The sequence below is a fragment of the Parus major genome, chromosome 5, assembly GCF_001522545.3.
Source record: "Parus major isolate Abel chromosome 5, Parus_major1.1, whole genome shotgun sequence".
NCBI lineage: Eukaryota > Metazoa > Chordata > Aves > Passeriformes > Paridae > Parus > Parus major.
Window position 1 is genome coordinate 5,928,313 of NC_031774.1, and position 20,273 is coordinate 5,948,585.

The 20,273-nt window shown below is 39.7% G+C and overlaps 1 protein-coding gene across 1 annotated transcript; it reads right to left on the reverse strand.

Moving 5' to 3' along the window:
* Positions 1–978: 978 nt before the first annotated feature.
* COPB1 (COPI coat complex subunit beta 1) lies at positions 979–20,051 on the reverse strand. Its single transcript, XM_015631855.3, has 22 exons — positions 19,948–20,051; positions 17,279–17,430; positions 16,357–16,586; positions 15,482–15,651; positions 15,168–15,282; positions 14,512–14,604; positions 13,848–13,985; positions 12,790–12,909; positions 12,257–12,364; positions 12,019–12,165; positions 11,420–11,565; positions 9,954–10,050; positions 9,193–9,353; positions 8,552–8,672; positions 7,985–8,212; positions 7,626–7,805; positions 6,672–6,816; positions 5,143–5,262; positions 4,672–4,817; positions 3,364–3,453; positions 2,482–2,637; positions 979–1,312 (listed from the first exon to the last, which is right to left on the reverse strand). The coding sequence occupies exons 2-22, from the start codon at positions 17,367–17,369 to the stop codon at positions 1,253–1,255; spliced, it is 2,862 nt and encodes a 953-aa protein (XP_015487341.1). The 5' UTR covers positions 17,370–17,430; positions 19,948–20,051; the 3' UTR covers positions 979–1,252.
* Between the last annotated feature and the right edge of the window lie 222 nt (positions 20,052–20,273).

Genomic DNA, 20,273 nt, shown 5'->3' on the forward strand with positions numbered 1-20,273 from the left:
TCTAGGGGCATCCTTTAGCCAGATCAAATACTGGCTATTTCATTTCAGAATTTACATGTGTGCTCCTTGTGCTTATTCAGAATGAAAAATAAGTATTTTCATCAGTGAGGTCTTAAATGTTTTGGGAATCAGCTACTCGGAATATTCTCTTCTGTCCTTCCGGAGCAGGTCACAGCTGTGGAAATCCAGCAGCAGGAATTTCAGCCAACTGGAAGAGCACTGCTGGCTCTGGACACTCTTCTGTAGAAGTAATTGCTTGGAACAATTTAACAAATTCAGAATTAATGCTGAATAGATACAGCTAACAGTATTTCCAATCTACAGTTCTATGTTTTAATCCACTCCTAATTTGCATAAGATTTAGTAGCCATATGGTGTTAACTCACTCCAACATCCTGACCTGACCTTCACTCACAACTCTTCCTTTTCAACATAGTTCAATTCATTGCAGGCTCATAATGAGTCTGAATCTTTCCTTCCTGAGCTCACACACGTGGCCAATGGCTGCATTCACTGAAAAACTGCTTATGCTGCTACAGCTTTAACACTGCACTTGGCTGGCTTTTCCACATTAGCCACATAATGAAAAACAAGAACACCACCAGCAATGTTATGTTACTCAGGATAACGCTGTTAGGAAAGCACTTCCGAAACAAAGTTTAAGGTTCTGCATCTTGCTGGAAAGAGCTGAATTTTGACAGTCTCTTTTTTGATACTACAAGCTTGTCTGGTTGCCAAGTTAATACATTACCATCTAAAATATACAGCCTTTAATTTAGTTGGCAAATTTACATTCTCCTAGGCATAACAGAATATTTTAAGAATCATGATCACACATTCACATATTCAGGCCTAGTCATTATTGTAAACACTTAAGCTACTACAGACTCCCACTTTCTCAAGAGTATCAAAGTACCCCTGGACAGATATTCAATACTGATCAGATCATACAGAGATTATAATTTACAGACAAAGCAGTACTGGTATAATTTGTTTATTGTACTGTGAGCATCAGTATATATTAGAGACAAAGAAAACATGACTTCCAGGACAAAGAAAAAAAAACCCTGGAGATTCAAAATTTGCTCAATATCAATCATAGAGAACCTATAAATTATCTGCTGGAATGCTTTCAGCTCAAAAGCTTGGCTTCTACAATTACAGAACACTGAAGAATATAAGATGTTCTGGATCCCAAAAGCCACATACCTAAGGTTAACTGTAAAAGACCTGAAAAGACATTAGGTAAAATTTATAAACCTGTCTTCTTCTGAGACAGATTGATCTTATCTCCAAGGCTCAGGGCCATTCCCTGTAACGAAAAGGAAGACAAGAATCATGACACAAATACTTCACTTGAAAATAACTTTATCTCATCTATATTAAAATGGCAGTTCCATTTATAGAAATCTATGAAGTCAGTGGCATGGAAATTTCTAGCTGTTCGCTTCTTTGTACATTGCATAGCGCTCACTTCCTTCTCACTGGGTCTACATATATTATTGAAACAATGAAACTTAAGTTGGCAACTGTTACATGTGTTATCAACACGAAAAGCAGAAGAATAAAACTTATTTTAACCTTTTGACCTCCAACCACTTGAAAGAGGACTGCCAAGGGAGAAATTACAACTGCCTGTCCGGTTACTGAAATTCAACTGTTGGAAGTGCCAGTGCTGATACCAGCAAACTCAGTGCACCACAGCTAAGGAAAATAATTTAATCACAGAGTCAGACCAATATTGCACAGAAACTGAAGAACTATCAAAAGAAATTGCGTGAATAAATTCACATACTCAATAGCACAATGATTTCAAGATGAAACCATGCTGGCATATGTAATTGAATGCAGTCTTATGTAGAAATGGCATGTTAACATATCAGAAACTTTTTATTTAAACCAGTCCAAAATCTTCATAGTGACATCACATAAACTAAATGTTTTCTTTGAGTATGAAAATTCTCAGATACTCCTTTACCATACACTATATGTTAAAAATATTTCTATTGTACACTGTGGTTTTGCTTTATTTATTCCAAATCCCAAATCAAAATTGGGACCAAAATCCAAATCAAGTCTTTTTTTTTTCAGTTGGGAGGTAGAAAGTCTAAAATCCAAAGAAGACTCATTTATCTACAGAAAATATTCCTACTAAAACACCTGGCATTTTGTTGTTTATAAAAGGAATCAGTGAAGAGCAATTACATGAATAAAAATTCAGTGTCTCACTGTGTGACACTGAAATGTGTAATTTGGTAGGAAAAACATCATGAAACCCTGGGGCATATTTGCTCTTTATTTAAAGCAAATAAAATATAAAATCCTATTTGCAGCACGATGGACAAAACTGGGAAATCTTGGTGCAAAGGTCTATATTAGGGTAACACACCAGGAGAAACAACTGTAAAAAATCTGTAAAGCTTTAGGAGTGCTTGGTACATTGTCCTAAAAAGGGTGAGGATGGCAAGGAAGCCCCATTACCTGACTCTTGGCCCGGATCCGTATGTGACCAGTGACGGGCGCCTCCGGCCCCAGGTGAATCGGCTTCTCGATGCTCACATTGGCCAGGGCATCCTCTCCAAATATGGAACGGGCGTAAAGATTGGCTGCCATGAAGCCACAATAGCCTGAAAGTGCCTATGGAAAGCACATGGGAACTCTTAAAAGACCAAAATCCTCTAAACACGGTTTAGGTTTGCCCCGAGTTGATAAGGCAGTTATCAATGTATCGAGTTTAAACTTCTTTCTTCACATGCAACGTTTTGTAACATGTGGGAATCATGCACTGGGAAACAGTGGTGGCCTTTTCCTAGAATTCCTTGGGAATTCTGCAGTCTATAGAATTCATCAAGTCAAGGCAGGAGGGCATTTTATGGTTTGTTTTAACCAACAGCAAAATGGCAAAGAAGCTAAATAGCTACTATACTTAATTTGGCTACTATACATGTAATAGCTATCATACATGCTATGTATTAACAGCAAGTAGCTATTCTATATATTTATTTTGCTTTACAACAAAAAGGCTGAACTGCCAAAAGAAAGGTAAATTTTGTCAGAGAAGGAAGAAATATGGAGCTACTAAAAAAAACCTTTATGCAAACGCATGATGCCATCAAGTCTATGCTACAGCTTAGCTACTATGAATCAAAATGCATATTCTGGTTTTCCAGCTTGGGACAACAGAGAATTTTGGTAACATTTAACTGCTTTTACTCATTTCAGAGTAAAACCATTGAGGTGTATGTACCACTTCATATTGTAAGCAGGCATTTCTAAAAATATTAGCAACAAATGTTGAACAAATTAAATTATAAAGCACAAGAACTAAAAAAGGTATCTAAAACTCTTCAAGAAATAGCTCACCTTCTCTGGAGTCAGGCATTTCATATTGGTTGACTTCAGTATGTGCTGTAAGTATTCATTTAAATCAATGATATTTGTATTCACTGTTACCTTTAAGAAGGAAAAAAAACCTGTCAATTACTTTAATTAGCACCTCAGGTATTTCTGAAATCTCTTCTTCAGGGCTCTATAAAGGAGATCACTTCTGCATTCCTCCTTGAGGAACAGCATGCTCAGTAAGCTGGATGCACTTCCCACTATGTGGTGGCATCATAGGAAGTCTTCTCTCCTGCCACACACTTGTTAAGATGGAGAATTTCATGCCATTACCACAGTTTCTAAAACCTATTGGGTGAATATGATACTCTGTTGAACATCTAGATTCTCTACAGCAAACAGTGGACTACTTGTCTGAATACAGTTTACATATTGCCAGAACAAGAAAAAGCAATACCTAGTCCAAAGTTTATTTTTAACCAGTGATAAAGATTCATTTCATCTTCCCCTTTTAGCAGCAAAGTTCTCTGGGCTGCCTTGGCTTTATCATGTTGCATATTATGTGCCTTGTTTAATTTGTTTTTTAACATATTTCTTAGAAGGAGTTTACAAAGTGCTAAGACTTCATACATCATGTATTACAATATATTGTGCACCAGTTCCCCCCAAGACATTTAAACCTAGTCTCAAGTAAGCACACCTATGTAGCACACAAGGCTACAGTTCATGTAAAATATCTTTCATTCTGGTTTAATCCTTCTACTCTATTCTTATATGATATTATCTCCCTTCAACCCTTTTTTTAGGTTTGGGCACCCTCATTTACTATGAAGTGCACCCACCCTCTTGCTGTTCTTACACAGCACCAAGAACTTTAAGCTACAGCTACTGCAAAGCAGCAAGGTGTTGAAAGATGTTGCTGTTCCCCTGGCAGGGTTGACTAAACAACCTTTCAGAGCTCCCTTGCAGCCCACAAGACAACGTGATTAAGAACTGGAGAGGCTGAGCAGCACGAGTAATTCTGCAGCCTCAGCACAAACTTGCCACCTCACCTTTGAGCCAAAATACACAGCAATTACCAGTCAGTTTGGACAGCTTCCATAAAGGAGGTAAAGCTCAATGCACACAGCCTCTTTTGCAAGCCAAAAACCCAGTTACTGCATTGCTAAGCTTGTGAAGCTGATAAGATAGCTGTAAGAGAATAAGCTACTTGAGGCAAACATCCAATGAGGATGATGAACGAGGTTTATGTGGCAATAGATAATGCTGCTGTAGAACAAGACACAGAATTGTGTCTCATCAACAAAGTAACATACAGAATAAAAAACTAACTTTGTTTTCCCACTCAAATTCTGCCCACATCTGTCTGAACTCAGCATCTGTACAGGAAGCAGGCTGGATGTAATCCATGATGTCAATGTGAATATCACTGAGAACCACACAGTTTCTGTCGCTGGCTGCTCCAGAGACATCATACACTGCAAGAGAACACAAAAAACCATTTTTGAATGTTCCAAAAAGTGAATTTGCACTTAATAAGGGTGCTAAGGTATCACCTGCCAGTTAACAATGGTCAACCCTTGCTCAACCTCATGCTAACCATCATCCTAGAGGTAGCACATTCTACAATGGATTTAAGTAACAGTGATATAAATTTTTCTTTTAAAATCATCACAAAATATTCTTGCATTGTAATTTAATTTCTTCTCCCAATATGAAGAGTTTTACTTCTTTTTGAGCTCATCAAGCAGTTAAAAATGCAATGCATTCATGTTAATTTTGCACAAAGAATTGTTTACTTACCAACATTACCAAAAATGATTCCATTTTCTGTTGAAGCGACTTTGACATTAGCTTTAATGTTTGCAAAATCATGTGGAGCAAGTGTCAGAGGAGATGGTTTTTCCACAAGTTTCAAGTCACCTGTGTAAAGAAATTGGGAGATGGAGATCAGGGAACATTAGCAGTACACAATGAACTTAGCTTTTGGAACAACAGCTTTTTATTTTCTTGACATTCAGTATTTGCATCTACAGAGCCGCACTAAACACCACCATAAAGATATTAGTTGATTTGGAATTGGTGGGGTTTTTATTTATGGTTTTCCAATTGCAAGATAAATTATATTATGTACAAATTTCAGTTAAAATATTGCTGTGTTCACCCAAACCTCACTGAAAACAAATACTGAATTAAATAGGCTTTGGATGGAGCCTAGTATTAATTTTTTAACAAGGAAATGGTTAATTCTACCTTGTATTTTAATCACTGACATCATCGTAAAGCCCAACCCTTTAGTCAAGTGCCTCAAACCCAAAGTACAATGTCCAGCACTACAGGCACTAAGCTATTTATAAACAGGTCAAAGAACCCCTTGATTCTGAATATAATTGCTCCAAGAAAACACTAAGGGATGCATTTTTACTAACCCTTCAGCAAGCAATTGGAAAGACTCCTTAGTTCTATCAAACTGCAATTTGAGAACACAGCATGAACAGCATGAGCTCCACACAATGGAGTGATGCCTCAAGTCACCTTTTGCAGTACATCAGCTGGGAAATACAAAACTCCACTTAACTGAGCTGACAAATAGAAAAATACAACCTATTAAATAATGCATTCTTTTGAGTTATTTCCATCATTAGTCTCATCTAATGATTTACAGAATTTTAGGAGAAAGGTTATGCCCCTCCAGTCATATTCACAATAGTGAAAAGTATGTAACATGAGTTCTCCTAGCATATTGTAAATGCATTTCAGCTCTTGACTGCCAAAGCAGGGGACAACTAATAAGAAGCTGGTTACTGTTCTTGAATTATATGCTCCAGTGACTCCTCTAAGAGAAGCTAATGAAGCCTCAGGATTGTCCAAGCAAGGCTCTGGTACAGCTGTTGGTACAGGGAATGGTTTCAGTTGAGTAAATGCAGTATTTAAGTATTTCAGGCTGAGTGCAAAAACCACCAAGGGCAGATGGCTTTCTACTCCATACTAGTTGGGATTTTGACCTATTTTTATCTTCCTCTCTATGGTAGCAGCACAATGAAAAATAAGTCCATCAAAAAACCTGTCTATATTTCAGGAAAAAAGGAGAAGGGGAAATGGAACACTGTTTTTAGTGATAAAATCTGACTATAGTTTATATCATCAGATTGCATTGTCAGTACATATAAAACTTCCACCAAATATTTTAAAAAGTGTATTTTTAAAGGCATTCAAAATGGTGACTAAGTGGCATCACTTTGGAAATGTTTCAGGAATTCCTTACAGCAGGGTACTGCCCCATTCCCAAAACCCCAGAGCTGCTTTGTTTGCATCAGTCCAGCCCTCCTTACCCAGTGTGGCCAGCTCCAGGGTGCAGTTCTGCAGGGTGTCACTGGTCTGGTTGACCACGAGCACGTCCAGCACGATGTCGTACTGATTGACGTGGACATAGGCTTCTGCATACACAGGGTCTGAGAAACCTGTCAGCTGAGTGACCTGTGACACAAGCCAAGGGATTCACCTTCTCAGAAACCAGTTTAAAACACAGAATCATTCAAATAATGACTAAAAATAAGAATAAAGTACACCTAAATTGATTATTCTTTAATTTGGGCCTCCAAAAAAAGTAGCCTTCCTTCACACGCCCCCCTGCATACACACTACAATTTTAAACCCTCTCCAGAAGGGAGAGATATTTCTCTCTCAAGTATTCTGAACTTAAGGGATCCTATAATATGAACTATAAAGCCATTTATTCTTAAGATGATCAGCAGGACAAGAAATGCTGACTTAAAATGACAAGGTGATTTTAAACATCAAAAAGAATTCATCCAGTATTTCAAAGTCTGGGGGTTTAACTCTTAACTGCTGAATTACTCAAGTAATTTCTTCTCTTTAAACCCCAGCAGGTTCTGCTAATCTGCAGAAAAAAAAGGCATGAAGAGTGAAATAAGGATGCACTGCACTTGGCAATAGGATACAGCAGCCAAAGAAAGAGGATCTTAATCACTTTTGGCATCCTTGCCCCCTTTTCCATGAACTTTATCAGGATCTTCAAACCAGCAAACCCTAATTTCTTCTCCACATTCCACCAGCTCAGCACTCTCCAAGTCTCCTTCTTGTTCTTCCTGTCCCCATTTGAGAAGGTATCAACTACAAGCACAAGTGCTTTTCTTTTCCTCCTGATCCCAACCAGGATATACCTGGGTCTTCCCAATCAACCAGCAGAGTCTGGCTCATCAGTTCCAGTCTGCAATTCCCAAAGTGATCCCATGTATATAATTAAAGCACTGATTTCCCACTACCTTATTAAGTTTGGAAGCAAGAGGATCAGCAGCCTCTTTCCTCTGTGTGTTTCCCATTGCTGCAAGAAGGCTAAGCTGGAACTGGTCTTCTTTTGAGCTCATTTCATTTTTAGCAGTAAGCTGCATGAAGGAAATGGGATCATCTGGCTGAATTGTCACATTCCTCTTCTCAGATTCTTTCTGCAGGAAGAGAATATTTCAAGAATTCACAGTGAATTCCATTCCTTAGCATAGAAAAACCGGTCAAATAATGGCTGACCTACACAGAGGGTCAAATGGTGACATTTCTGGGACCAGCTTGGACATGAACATCTGTAAAAACTCCAAGTGTTTATGGTTACACACTTATAACAGCTCACCTTCTGGGAAAGTTTCTCCTCTTCTAGCTTGGCTGACAGCATGTGAGAGAGAGACTGCCTGCATTCCTTGTTGAAAATGTCATTCATGAGAGGAGAACATTCTGACAACACTTTCAGACACAACGAAATACGATCCACATCATCATCTGTAATTGGCTTCTTGGGAAGAGAAGACTTTCCCAAGTGGAGAATAGTGGCCATCAGCAGCATAGCTTCAGCATTAAAGGACTGAGAAGGAGCACAAAGAGAATGGAAGAAAGTTATTGCATTTTCCACAGCTTTAAAGAAGTGTTGACTTCTGACATGTATAAAAAGGTGTGAATTAATTGAATCATAACATCTCTGAACAGATTGCTTAGTTTTTTAGTACTTGTTATCTGAAACCAAGCAGAATGATTTAGAAAAATGGCTGGAAAGCAGCAGGCCCTGTTTGTGATCCAAATTATCATTATTATCCAATCACATAAATGGCACTTCACTTTGGACTTAACCTATTTTGCATCTGTTTGAAAGAAAAGAGCAACAAGCAGCTCTTCCTTGAATGTGAAAACACAAGAGATGACTCACATTTTGTTTCTTCTTTTCCTGAACTAGGGAGGAATAACGCAAAGCAATCTTGGTTAAAGTTGTAGCAAGGGAAGCCGCAACAAAGAAATCTCCATCCAGCAAGAATCCTCGTAAGGGAGGTCTGCAAAGACAAATGATATTCAGAAAACTACTTTTGGATGACAATCTTCAGCCTACTTCTCTTGATACCTTAACTTTGATACTGTACAAGCAAAATAAGCTTGAAACACCTCAAAAGGTTGGGTATTTTACTTCTCAAAGTCATTTTCCATACACAGAGATTTTTACAAGTCACACAGCCACTTCCACATGGACTAGAGAGATAGGTGTAGGAGTGCAAGGGAAGAAAATATTTTAATCTGAAGGCAGTACCTCTGTATCAAACTAAAACTGTGAGAGAGCCTTCTATGTAAAAAAATCAACTAGAATTTGGGATATCATAATTAATAAAGTTCTTATTGATACGGTAAGCTTTGATTATAAATCCTAAGCACTGGGCAACTTCCTATTGGATACTATCTTGTTGGGAAAATACCTTCAAACAGGAAATTCCCTCAACCACTGAACTCTCTATCAGAGATAACACCACTCAAATAAAAAAAGATAAAAATTAACTGAGACAGGCATGAAATCATAAATACCTGTCTTCTTCCTTTTTGGCAGGTCGGGAACTGCTAAGAGCACTTTGAGTTGCATAAGTGCCCATCTCTGTCACTAATTTTTGGGCTGGACCCACAGACACCTCTTCTTCAGGTTTGAGCTCACCAGCTTCTTTCTTGATTTCAGATTCTACTATTGGGATCTAGAAATGAGCAGGAAGAAACTGTTACATTTAAGATATACATTTTTGTTCTGCAGAAGGTTTTAATAAAAATTATCTGCTATTACTGAAGTTTTTATAAACAAAATGTCAACTACAGTGCAATGGTTTGGGGAGAGTTTGAGGAAATAAGCAGATATTGAAAAACATACAAAAGCTTCCTACACATGCAACAAAGCTCTCATTCATCAATTGGATTTTGTCAGAGAAATCTTCCTCTCAGAAAAACCCAGACTTAAAGCACTTTTTCTTTGCTACTGGATATAATTAAAACATATCTTAAAACTTCCAGAATTTTCTGAAATAAGGAATTTCCCAATCCTTTTCTTAATAGATACCACTTATTGAGCTGAATAGCAGCTCAAGAATGCTACTTGAAAAAAATGAATAGTGAATGCAAAACCCTGACTGCTTTTTACATAAGATTTCCTGTGCACATACCATCACACATCACAAATCCTCTAAACATTGTTGCATCTTACTTATCTTTCTAAAATACCTTTTTCTTAAAAAAACCCACTGCACAATGGCAGGAAAAACCATGAAGAGCCAGTAAACAGAAAAACCCCAAAATACACAGACCTCTCCGAGTGATCTGCGAACCTCTGTCATTACACTTTGTATGTCCTCCTTTGTGCTGCAATATTCTCCAAGGATCCATAATGCTCCTCGATAAATCCTAAGACAAGAACAGTAACTTAAATCATGCTTTCATGATAAACTCAAACTAGAACCAAGAAAAGTGACTTATGGTCAGGTAGTAAGGCCAGTTTCAAAGGACACAACTGACAAAAGCAAGTTAAATCAAAAGCAATTATCCTTTCAGCCTCAGTAAATTCATGAACAAGTACATCAAATTAGATCTATTCTCTGCTACATATTTATGGGACCTGACAATGGTCAAATAAGAGATTTTTAGGCTTCAGGCATCAGCTTGATCCTGTGTGAAACTAAGTCACACAAGGCTCTCACTCTTGCATGAGAAATCATAAGGAGGAATCCAAACAGTCCTTGAAGAGGGAAAACAATTTTTGCAGGTTTTGTTTGGATCCTTGTTTACTTGTACGAAACAGTCAAGGGGTGTTGTTCCCAATAGACCAGTGATGGTGGTGTGTTGGTTTAATGACCAATGAGAGTTTTACCTCTCAGACCTTCTCAGACCTGTCTATAAAAGAAGATCTGGAATAATAAAACTTGCTCTCTTGTGCAACCCAGAAGAGAGTCAGTGTCGTGCTTCCGTGGCCGTTCCTTATATAGCACAACACATATTTATTTCCATCTGTGTTAATCCTGACATACACAAAATTAAATTTTATTGTGATCATAATGAAATACTCTGCTGCATGTGAATAAAGTCAGCTCTAAACTCTCCATTTAATTGAGACAAACTAATTTTTCCATTATAGAGGAGAAAATAAAAAACCAGAACAAGAATGAAGATTAGGAAGAGAATAGCAAAGCTTCACAGGGTTTTTTTTACCCCGGTTAATGAGATTACAATGGAGATGGGATTCAGAGTTTTCAGTGTATTAGGAGAATGACAGAGTGCTCTTCTGATACACAGAAATTCTTTTATGACTTAACCTTTACAGACCCATCAGAAAGCAAAGTTTTTAGAGCCCTGAAAGGTACTAAAAAAGCTTTATAGTTTGTGAAGTTCAGTCTATGTTAGTTTAGGTTTTCTAATAAATGTACAGTATTTCCAGTTGCCTACAAATGCAAATTCCTCAGGAATTCTGTTTTAACAAATATATTGCTTTATGTCTGGCCTTCATCAACAACACTATTTCCAAGGAAGTGGAATTATCTTTATCAACTGCATTATAGAAATAAAAATTGAATTTCCTTATTCAGTGCAACAAATACCCAATTTATCTCTTGTACAAGTAGGCAAGAAGAAAGCTGTACCTAGAAATCCTCTACCCCAAAATATCTCAGTTTCAGTCACTCTCTGTGGGTCACGTGGATTTTGGCACGTTTATATACACTCAATGCAAGTGAGCCACAGGTGCTCCAATGTCTGTTTGGTATCATACTGTGGAACTCACTTGACAGATTTAATAGCATGAAAGACTTCAAGCATCTTCTCAACAATGAGAGGTCTGAGGTTATCAAATCTCTGGATCGCTTCCCGCACAAACTCCAGGACGTCGGCGGCTGCCGCTTCATTGTTATCACTAAGGAACTCCATCAGCTGCCACAGAAGGGTGAACATCAGCACAAACAGCAGCACAGAGAAGCTTGTACAATAACACTTCCCTTCTATGTTCAGAAAAATAAAACTCCTTATGTATCTCCAATGAAAAAAAAACGGAAGTCAAACAACCTTAAGTAATAAACATAGTGACATAGCAAACATAGTAAACATAGCAAACAAGTACCAACTATCATATTCCCAAACTGTTTTTCTAGTGATACAAATTATTGCACTTTTAAAGGTCCCATTCAGCTCATGTTCTTCAAAAACATAAAAATAGTCTCAGAAGATGAACAATTACAGCATCAAAAGTCCTGTGTTTCCTTAGGAATTAAAACCAGCATTGCTTCTGTGAGGTCACTGTTAGGAACACCTGAGCCCCAGCAATTCTGCAGGAGTTGGGCATAGGTGTAACACATTTAATGACAAAATAATGGAATATTTGCATACCACTGGAATAACATTTGCAGCCATGTCTGGGAAGCGAACACTACAGGAGTGCAGTGTCCGAACCAGAAGCTGTCTGTACTTGTCTGTATCTTCGTGCTCTGTCACATTATTAGTTTTAATCACTTCCTTCTTCAGAACAATCACAAGCTGCAGAAAAGACCAAATCAAATTTTTTAAAAAGTGTCGTTTTTCAAAAGAAAGAAAACAGTGTAATGAATCAAAAGTACATGTAATTTACCTCCTCCACATTTCTTGAAGACACAAGATCCAGAGCCAGCTGAAGGGTTTTTTTGCGCACTTCTAGATCTGGGGTGCTCAACACTCTGAGGATGTCCATAACCAGATCCTGAAACAGTAACAACAAAGTGTTTTGCCATTTAAAAAATTACTTCCTCTTCATACAATTCTGATTTTCAGTTCTCAAGGATTTTCAAAGCCTTTCTGGATACATAATATGTGATCTACTGACAAGCAAGCAACAAGCATTAGAACTTCTCAGTGTTCATCCAATACATTCTACACCTACATACCAGTCTCCTATGCACCATTAAACCTTACAACCAGGACAGCATTTGTCATTGTTCATTCTTATGCAGACAATACAAGCAGCCAAGTCATAAACATAAAAGTTCATCCAAGATGTTTTCACCAAAAACATACCAATAGGAAAATGAAACTTAGGAAGTTCTTTTCTCCATGCATTGCAATGGAAGCTTTGTTATTAAAGGCTTTTCTTTCCTAAGGCTTACAGGAAAGAGACAGCTTACTTACCTGCAACACTCGTTCATGGGAGGGGTGCTCTTTTAACTCAATCAACCGATCCAAGACAATCAGCTTCACATTATTATCACTTTCTTTAATAATCAAATCTATGTAGCACTGGGCAGCAGCCTAAAATTAAAAGGAACAAAACAATTTTTTTAGTTATGAAGAGTAGAAACTGAAAAATTTCTCAAAGTGAGGAAAATACTCCTTCTATTTTACCATTAAAGCAGTTACTCATAGTTGGCACAGAAATTAACTCAATAGACAGACTTTAAATTTTTTTGTCCACCATGTTACAAAAATCACACGTAAAGGCACACAACGACATCAGCTTACTGTACACAGACCTGACTTCAAAGAAAGATGTAAGACAGATTATATGACATGCCTTGGGTCAGCTGTGAAATATGCAACAGGGCATGAAAACCAACTTAAAAGAGTTGGCAGTGTTAGCCTATCTAAATTAGGTTTTAATGACAGCTTCTATGTACAGTGTGTCTACTCAACAAAAACGAGTATGCCAAACCAAGAATGTTATAATTCATACTTTCCCTGACCTCTGGAAACTACACTTTACAATGCTGTAAATGTATGCATAACCTATCTTTTAAATTTCCATACAAATTCAAAATTTCTAAGTGACCTTAAGTAATCAGCTGTACAAATATAGAACTAAGAACCCCAGGTCAATCAGTAATCAACACGAATCTTCATTGCCTTATGCTTCTACCCTGGTCTGAAATTAGTCATATTCAAGAGCAAAAAATTTCATCCAATCTCAGAAATCTTCAGCTGTAGTCTGCTCTGCTAACTAGGCCAAGTAGATTGTAGGTTTGTCCAACAGTCCACACAGTGTTCAAGCTTGTCCCCTACCAAAGTGACAAGAAGTCCACTAGCTCCAGGTCTGCTCAGTCTTTTTTTGTGGTCAGTTCTAAGAGATACTTTAAGACAGTGTTCCACCTGAGAAGTGTCATACAGCCCAGGTTACTAAAGCCCTCACTCCTAAGTATCAACATGCATCACACAGCACTCATTTCAGTGCACTGGAAACATCACTTTCATACCTTGATTGCTGTGGGTGCACTGGAGAGTGTAACCAGAGTGCCTGCAGCCTCATACTTCACTGCAGGACTCGAGGACTGCAGGAGGTTGTAGATGCAGCGAATGAACCGAGCTCTCTCCGACGGATTCGCATGACAGACCTCAATAAAAAATGATCTATGGTTGGCACATAAAGAAAAGAGCAATCCTACAGCTCACCTGCTCCACTGTCTTACAAGAGAGGACAAATTTAATCAAAAGGTGACAATCTTTTGTCATTCACAGCTGTAAAAATCTAATTACAAAAGCTCTTCAAAAGCTGTTCTCAACAACTCTGAGCAATGCTACAGGGTCTTAAAATTTCCCATCAAAAGGAAGGGCAGAGCTTCTAACAGCTTCTCTAAGAGATGCCCTGCTCATGCTCTTGAAGACCACTCTGATAATATAGTCCCCATCACAGCAAATCTGGTGAGACTTATTGCTCTATACAGTGCACACTTGAACTCTATCATTTCAAGAGACAAATATTATTCAGCTGTATTATGCAATGACATATTCCTGACATGGACAAGAAGCCAGCTAAATCCCTTTCCCAGCAACATTCTATCCCTTTTTAAAAAGTCTAATATAATTCTGTAAATTAACATGTGCATTTATTTCAAAAGTGCCACAACATTTCCCTTTTACCTTGTAAATTAGTTCAACAATAACCAACTGCAGTATGTCACCAAAGGTCTGCACTTGGTCAATACAGGTACTCAAATAATCCAAAGCTCGATCCTACACAAACAGAACATAAATTATTTTACATTATTCAGAGTTTGCTCACACAGTTGAGTCTTAAATCAAAACACATTCCAAAAATCAAAATACAAAACAGCCTTTATGCAACGCTTCAACGATTTAGGAAAACACTGTAGACCTAAAGAGCAAAATAATCCATCCTGTCTATAGAGGGCAAAAAGAGAGATAGACTAATGGAATTAGGCAAAAAAGGCAATTGCCTGTAGAACAAGTAATCCAAAACACTAAACAGAAACTGCCATTTCTTTCCCATGCAACTAAAAAAGCTTCAGAACAGCAGACAATGGAGTGCTTCTCAGGGTGGTTATGCTCACATTTTTCAGCACCTTCACCAAATAGAGTAGTTCTCATTTAAAATAAAGAGAGCACTAAAGACCAACATTATCACCACCAAATATCCCACAAAAGCATTAACACTATCATACATGGGGGTTTTTTTTATGAATACAAGTAGTTTGTATTACTAACAAACTACTGGCTAGTTACCCAGCATATTTACAATTATTAAACCAAATGATTTTGAAGGCAGGTATCCTTACCTGATCTGCATGAATTAGCATCATAAATGCATTTCTTTTGCAGCTTGCATCTTTCTCATTCACCAAGAAATCGTGGATGAGTTCAGGAGCGTCAGGTATAAGGTGTTCAAAGTTCCTTTACAAGAAAAAATTGTAATTAAAAGAGCTGTTGGAAAGGAGCAGAACCCAAGGATTCCCATTAGATAGCGGAGAAAAGGCAAACAAACAGAAAATTCTAAGCACCACACCAGGGAGTAATAAATATTTGAGTCCTCAAAAACCAAAGGCAGTCTTGGCCTTGTGCAAGCAGGATTGTGCCTGGTTTCTGCATTTACCTGTAGATGGTGTAAATTGCCAGGACGGCGTTGCGGCGCACGTAGCTGTGCCGGTGCTCCAGGCACGCGCGGATGGCCGGCATCAAAGGCTCCAGCAGCTCTGCTTCCTTCAGCTTGCAGAGGAAGCGGAGAGTGGAGCCTCGGATAAACTCATTTGGGTGCTGGAGATCCTAAAAGCAACAGGAGACATATCTGAAATGCCAGACTCTCCAGATGAATGCACTTGCCACCTTCTCCCACACCCAGCTTTCGCATGGCACAAACTCCCAACATCTCCAACGACATCTCCCTGTTTTCTCAAGAAATGCTTTCCTAAAGTGCTGCTGCTGCCTCACAATATTTAAAAACATGTATTTATGTGCAATAAAACTTACAAAGCATGTAGGATTTTTTTTCTGGATTGTATTTATTCTCTCTGATTACCATGGCTGTGAAAGCTCAGCCTGTGGGCATTCCCGCACATTGGATACAAACTTCTTGTATATATTAGCTCATCTGTTTCCAACCCAGTCCCAGAGTTAATATCTTCATGAAGGTGTTCCCAAATATACCACAACAGTGTCCTTCTATGGCCCATGGCTTGTCCCAAGATGCCTGGAAGATGATAACTATGCTCCCCCTCACCTTTGATGTTCACTGACAAGGAAAGAGAACACTAAATTTTTGTTAAGTTGTACCAGAAAAAGAACACAAAACCCCTTGGTAGTAGATCTGCTGCCTGTCTGCAGTTAGCCAATTCTGAAGCACTGAGACACAACTGATAGGAAGGAAATGCTGAGCACAAACAATGTTTATATTTATTCAGTAACACAAAATGATACCCCTTCTATAAAGATCCAGCAGAGGAATAACCAGTGAAATAAACAAGAGGCTACCTTTCTGTATGCATCACACACGAGGATCATTTCCTGCAGGAGCCTGCCATCTGGAGTGGTCTTTGGCACAATCTCCCAGAAGACCAGCAGCAGTTTTTTGATAGTATGGTCTTGAAGAGGCAGCACAAAACGTATGATGGTCATCAGGAGCCCAGGCAGCTTCTCACCATTCAGAATCATAATGATTACTTTCTTCAAGGCCTCTGTCTTCAACTTGACATCTCCTTTTTCTAAAGGAGGAAATGAAGTGAGGAAGGCTGACATGTCACAGCTATTTTAACAGGCCTACTGATCTTCAGTGTTAGAAGACACAAACCCCTCTGAAGAAGTGAAATACAGCATATGAATAAAATCCATGCCTTTACTTCTATTAAAGGATAAAGAGAAAGCAAGAGATATTTAAAAACAAGCATGGAATTCAGACTTAGTCTGAGATCAATATATTGGAATTCAAAGAGTTCAAATTCCAAGGCTGTTTTAATGTTTGAATTTATACCAGGATACTGCAGTGTGCTCTGGTGTCACACATATACCAGAAACTAACACTGTTGTTTTTGGCCAGCACATTCCACCATGCACTGAACAAATGACAACACAATTTGTTGCTTATTCCAAAAAAAATCTGTTCAAATTTGCCTTAGCCCAAGCAGGTATTAGTTAAAACTCTCAAAACAAAAAAAAAAAAAAAATAAAAAAAAAATCAGATTTTGCACAGACTGTGGAGTACACCAAAGCACATAAATTAATATCATGAAGTTTCTCAAAACACAGCAAACAGGAACATACATCTTCCAGAACTCAACAGAAAATAAACATCAAACTGACTTGTTTTAGATTATATAATGTAAATACTCTAGGAAAGGCAGGATGAGAGAATAATTCAGGTAAGATGGAGCATCCTTCAATCACTGTCAATACTTGCCTAGGTCATTTTTTAAGCTGATTTCAGAAGGTGGCTCTGAGTCCATGGGAACATTGATCAACGTGTAACACACGTTCTCTGCAGCAGTCATGGCTCTGGGTTACAGGAGTTCTCTCCAGGGAAGAATTATTTTCACACAACTGTCAAATAACCTAAAAACCAAGCAAACAAAGCCATTCCAAAGTTAAAAGATTTTATTAACAAACACAAAAACATTATTATAACTGACTTAATGGTTTGAAGGGATTGCTGGGTCTCTTGAGAAGCTGCATGCAAAAGCCTTCTTGCTTTGCTGTTGTCCTAAAATATTCCTCTGAGCACCACAAAGATGAAGAGCATGATGTTTTTCAGAGACAACAGAAAATTAACAAAATCTTTCCAATATTTTGGGCATAGTCAGGAATAACAGAAGTGTACATTGGGCTGAAGCCAAATGGATTCAGCAGATTCTCCATCCTGGAGTCATTCCCTGATCCTAGCTGTATATTCCCACTACCTTCCCTGAACTCCTGTGCCCCTCCAGGTGAATGACCCAAGCTGCAAAATCAGCTGAAAAACTTCAAAGGAAAAAGAAAAGAGAAAAAGATAAAGTTCTGGACTCGATTAACAAGATGAATCAGTCTATGCAGGAAGCCTTGAAGATGAGCATGAGATCCAACAGAGCAGAAACCAAGGATGGGAGAAAAGATAATGTGATGGAGAGAGCTTTTACCAGGGATCATTAGATCAGCTCATCTCTACTATCTCCACCAGACACTAACAAGGAAACCAAGCCTTTTTATGATGAAAAAGTACAAGAAGGCTACAGATCTATCAAAGCTGCTGTGTGCCTGGTGGTCCAGGTAATAAAACCTGCTATTAAGCTCAGCTCTCATTCCCATGTTTGCTTTTTCCTTATATAATAGATACCTAGGATCAAATCAACCTTTTTGTTGTATCAATTTTCATTCCTGTGTTTGTTTATTCTTTATATAACAGACATCTAGGACCAAATCAACCTTTTTATTCTATTCCTTAAGTAATGAAAAATGCTCAAGCTTGAGCTTGCTTGGCTAATTCTACACTACTATACTGACAAGCACAAGTGAAACAAACTGTTACTGTTTCTTACGTGAGCAATTTTGTACTTTCTACAGAAATTGTGTCAAAATAAATCAGCTTTTATTGGCATTAACTGTCTGGAAGTCTTAGACTCCCTTTTCTCATGAAATGGGCACCCAGAGAACCTCACCCTGAGCAGGGAAGTTGTGCTGAGCTGGGTTGCTGACTCTTTCCACACAAGCAAACAATTCACATCAATCAGCAGCATAACAACCACCCAAAAACTAACTGCAATACAAACTTTTAAGGAAACACTCCTATTTCTGTTATGAATTCTGTATTTAAAGGCCTAGATGACATAACTTTGCTGCTTATAAATATCAACATAAACCACTCAATGACTGGATGTGGCACTTAGTGCCATGCTCTAGTTGAGGTGGTGATCAGTCAAAGGTTGGATTTGATGATCTCAGAGGTCTTTCCCAATTGTTTTCTTGCCTCAGCAGCAGCTTTTTTGCTTACTTTTCCTATGCTGCTACTCAGGACTCCTGCCTCAAAGCTCTGCAGCCAGCACCTTCACCTACAAGAACAAATCACACAGACCACAGTGTAGATCCTTGTGAAAGCAGGGCAGGTATCCTTACTCATACAAAGACCTAAGCTGCAGAAATTTCCAAAATCACGATCAAACATGTGTCTGAAGTGTGATAAATGAGTGTGCTTTGGGCTCTGAAAAGCAGCAGTGTAAAACAACTCTCCTAAAACACAGAGCTGGGAGATTTGGCAGGGAGAACCACCACCTGGTTTTCCTCCTTGCAAGGCACAAAGACTCGAAATCAGTTTGATCGTTGAGAGCTCACACGGAGGCAGATGTAGGTGCTGTTTTAACTCTGCAGCAATAATATCTCTGTCACCTGTGGTGAGTCACAGAACGGTTTGGGTAGGAAGGGATCTTAAAGATGAATTAATTCCAACCCTCTGCCATGGGCAGGGACATCTTTCACTAGCCCAGGCTACTCAGAGCCCCATCCAAACCGGCCCTGAACACTTCCAGGGATGTGGCATCCACAACTGCTCTGGGCAACCTGTGCCAGAGCCTCGGCACTCCAGGAAATCGAAAGTTACAGAGTTTATAGAGCCCAGGAAGACAAAAAGCCACGCCTGCTCGCCACCTACATCCCTAGGGAGCCTTATGAACGGGGGCACCTAATGAACCAGAACCTTCAGAATGCACCGTTTTACTGATGCACAACTATAATGCAGACTGTTCAAAGTGTTTACTGAAAAAACCCGACAAACTTAGAGCCAGCTGAGGGGTATTTCTCCCTTAATATTCCAGTTCCTACTTCCAGCCCAAACCCGGGCATTTTAAGCTATGAGGCAAAACTTCCCTGAACGCCCGCGCCCGCCTGCCATTCCGCAGGGTAAACCCCGAGACGCGAAGCCCTCCCCGCGCCACAAACCCTCCCACAAGCGCCCCGCGCCCCCGGGGCCCTGCCGGGGGTCACCGGGAAGATGCCGGCGGGGCCCTGAGGCCTCGAGCCTTGCGGCGCCCAGCGGAGAAGCGGCGCCCGCCCCCTCCCCCCGGTCCCGAGAGGCCGCCGCGGGACGGCCGTGCGGCTCCGTACTGGGCGGTGGGGTCGGGCCGGTCCCGGTGCGGAGCTGAGCCCGCGGCGCTGCCGCTCCGGCGATGGCTGACGTGGAGCCGCGCCCGCCCCGGCCACATCGCGCGTACGGCGGCCGCGGCGGGACACGCCTCCCGGCAGCGCGAAAGGGGCGGCGCCCCCGCGCGGGGAAAGGCGGCGCGAGGAGGGGCTGCCCCTGTGACGTCACGGGCACGTGCGGGGCTGTCCCGCGCTGGGGGACCGGGGACCCTCGGGATGCAGGAAAACACCGGGAAACAGCGGCCGAAATGGAGATTAAAAACCCCGCCCGGACAGACAGACAGAGATAG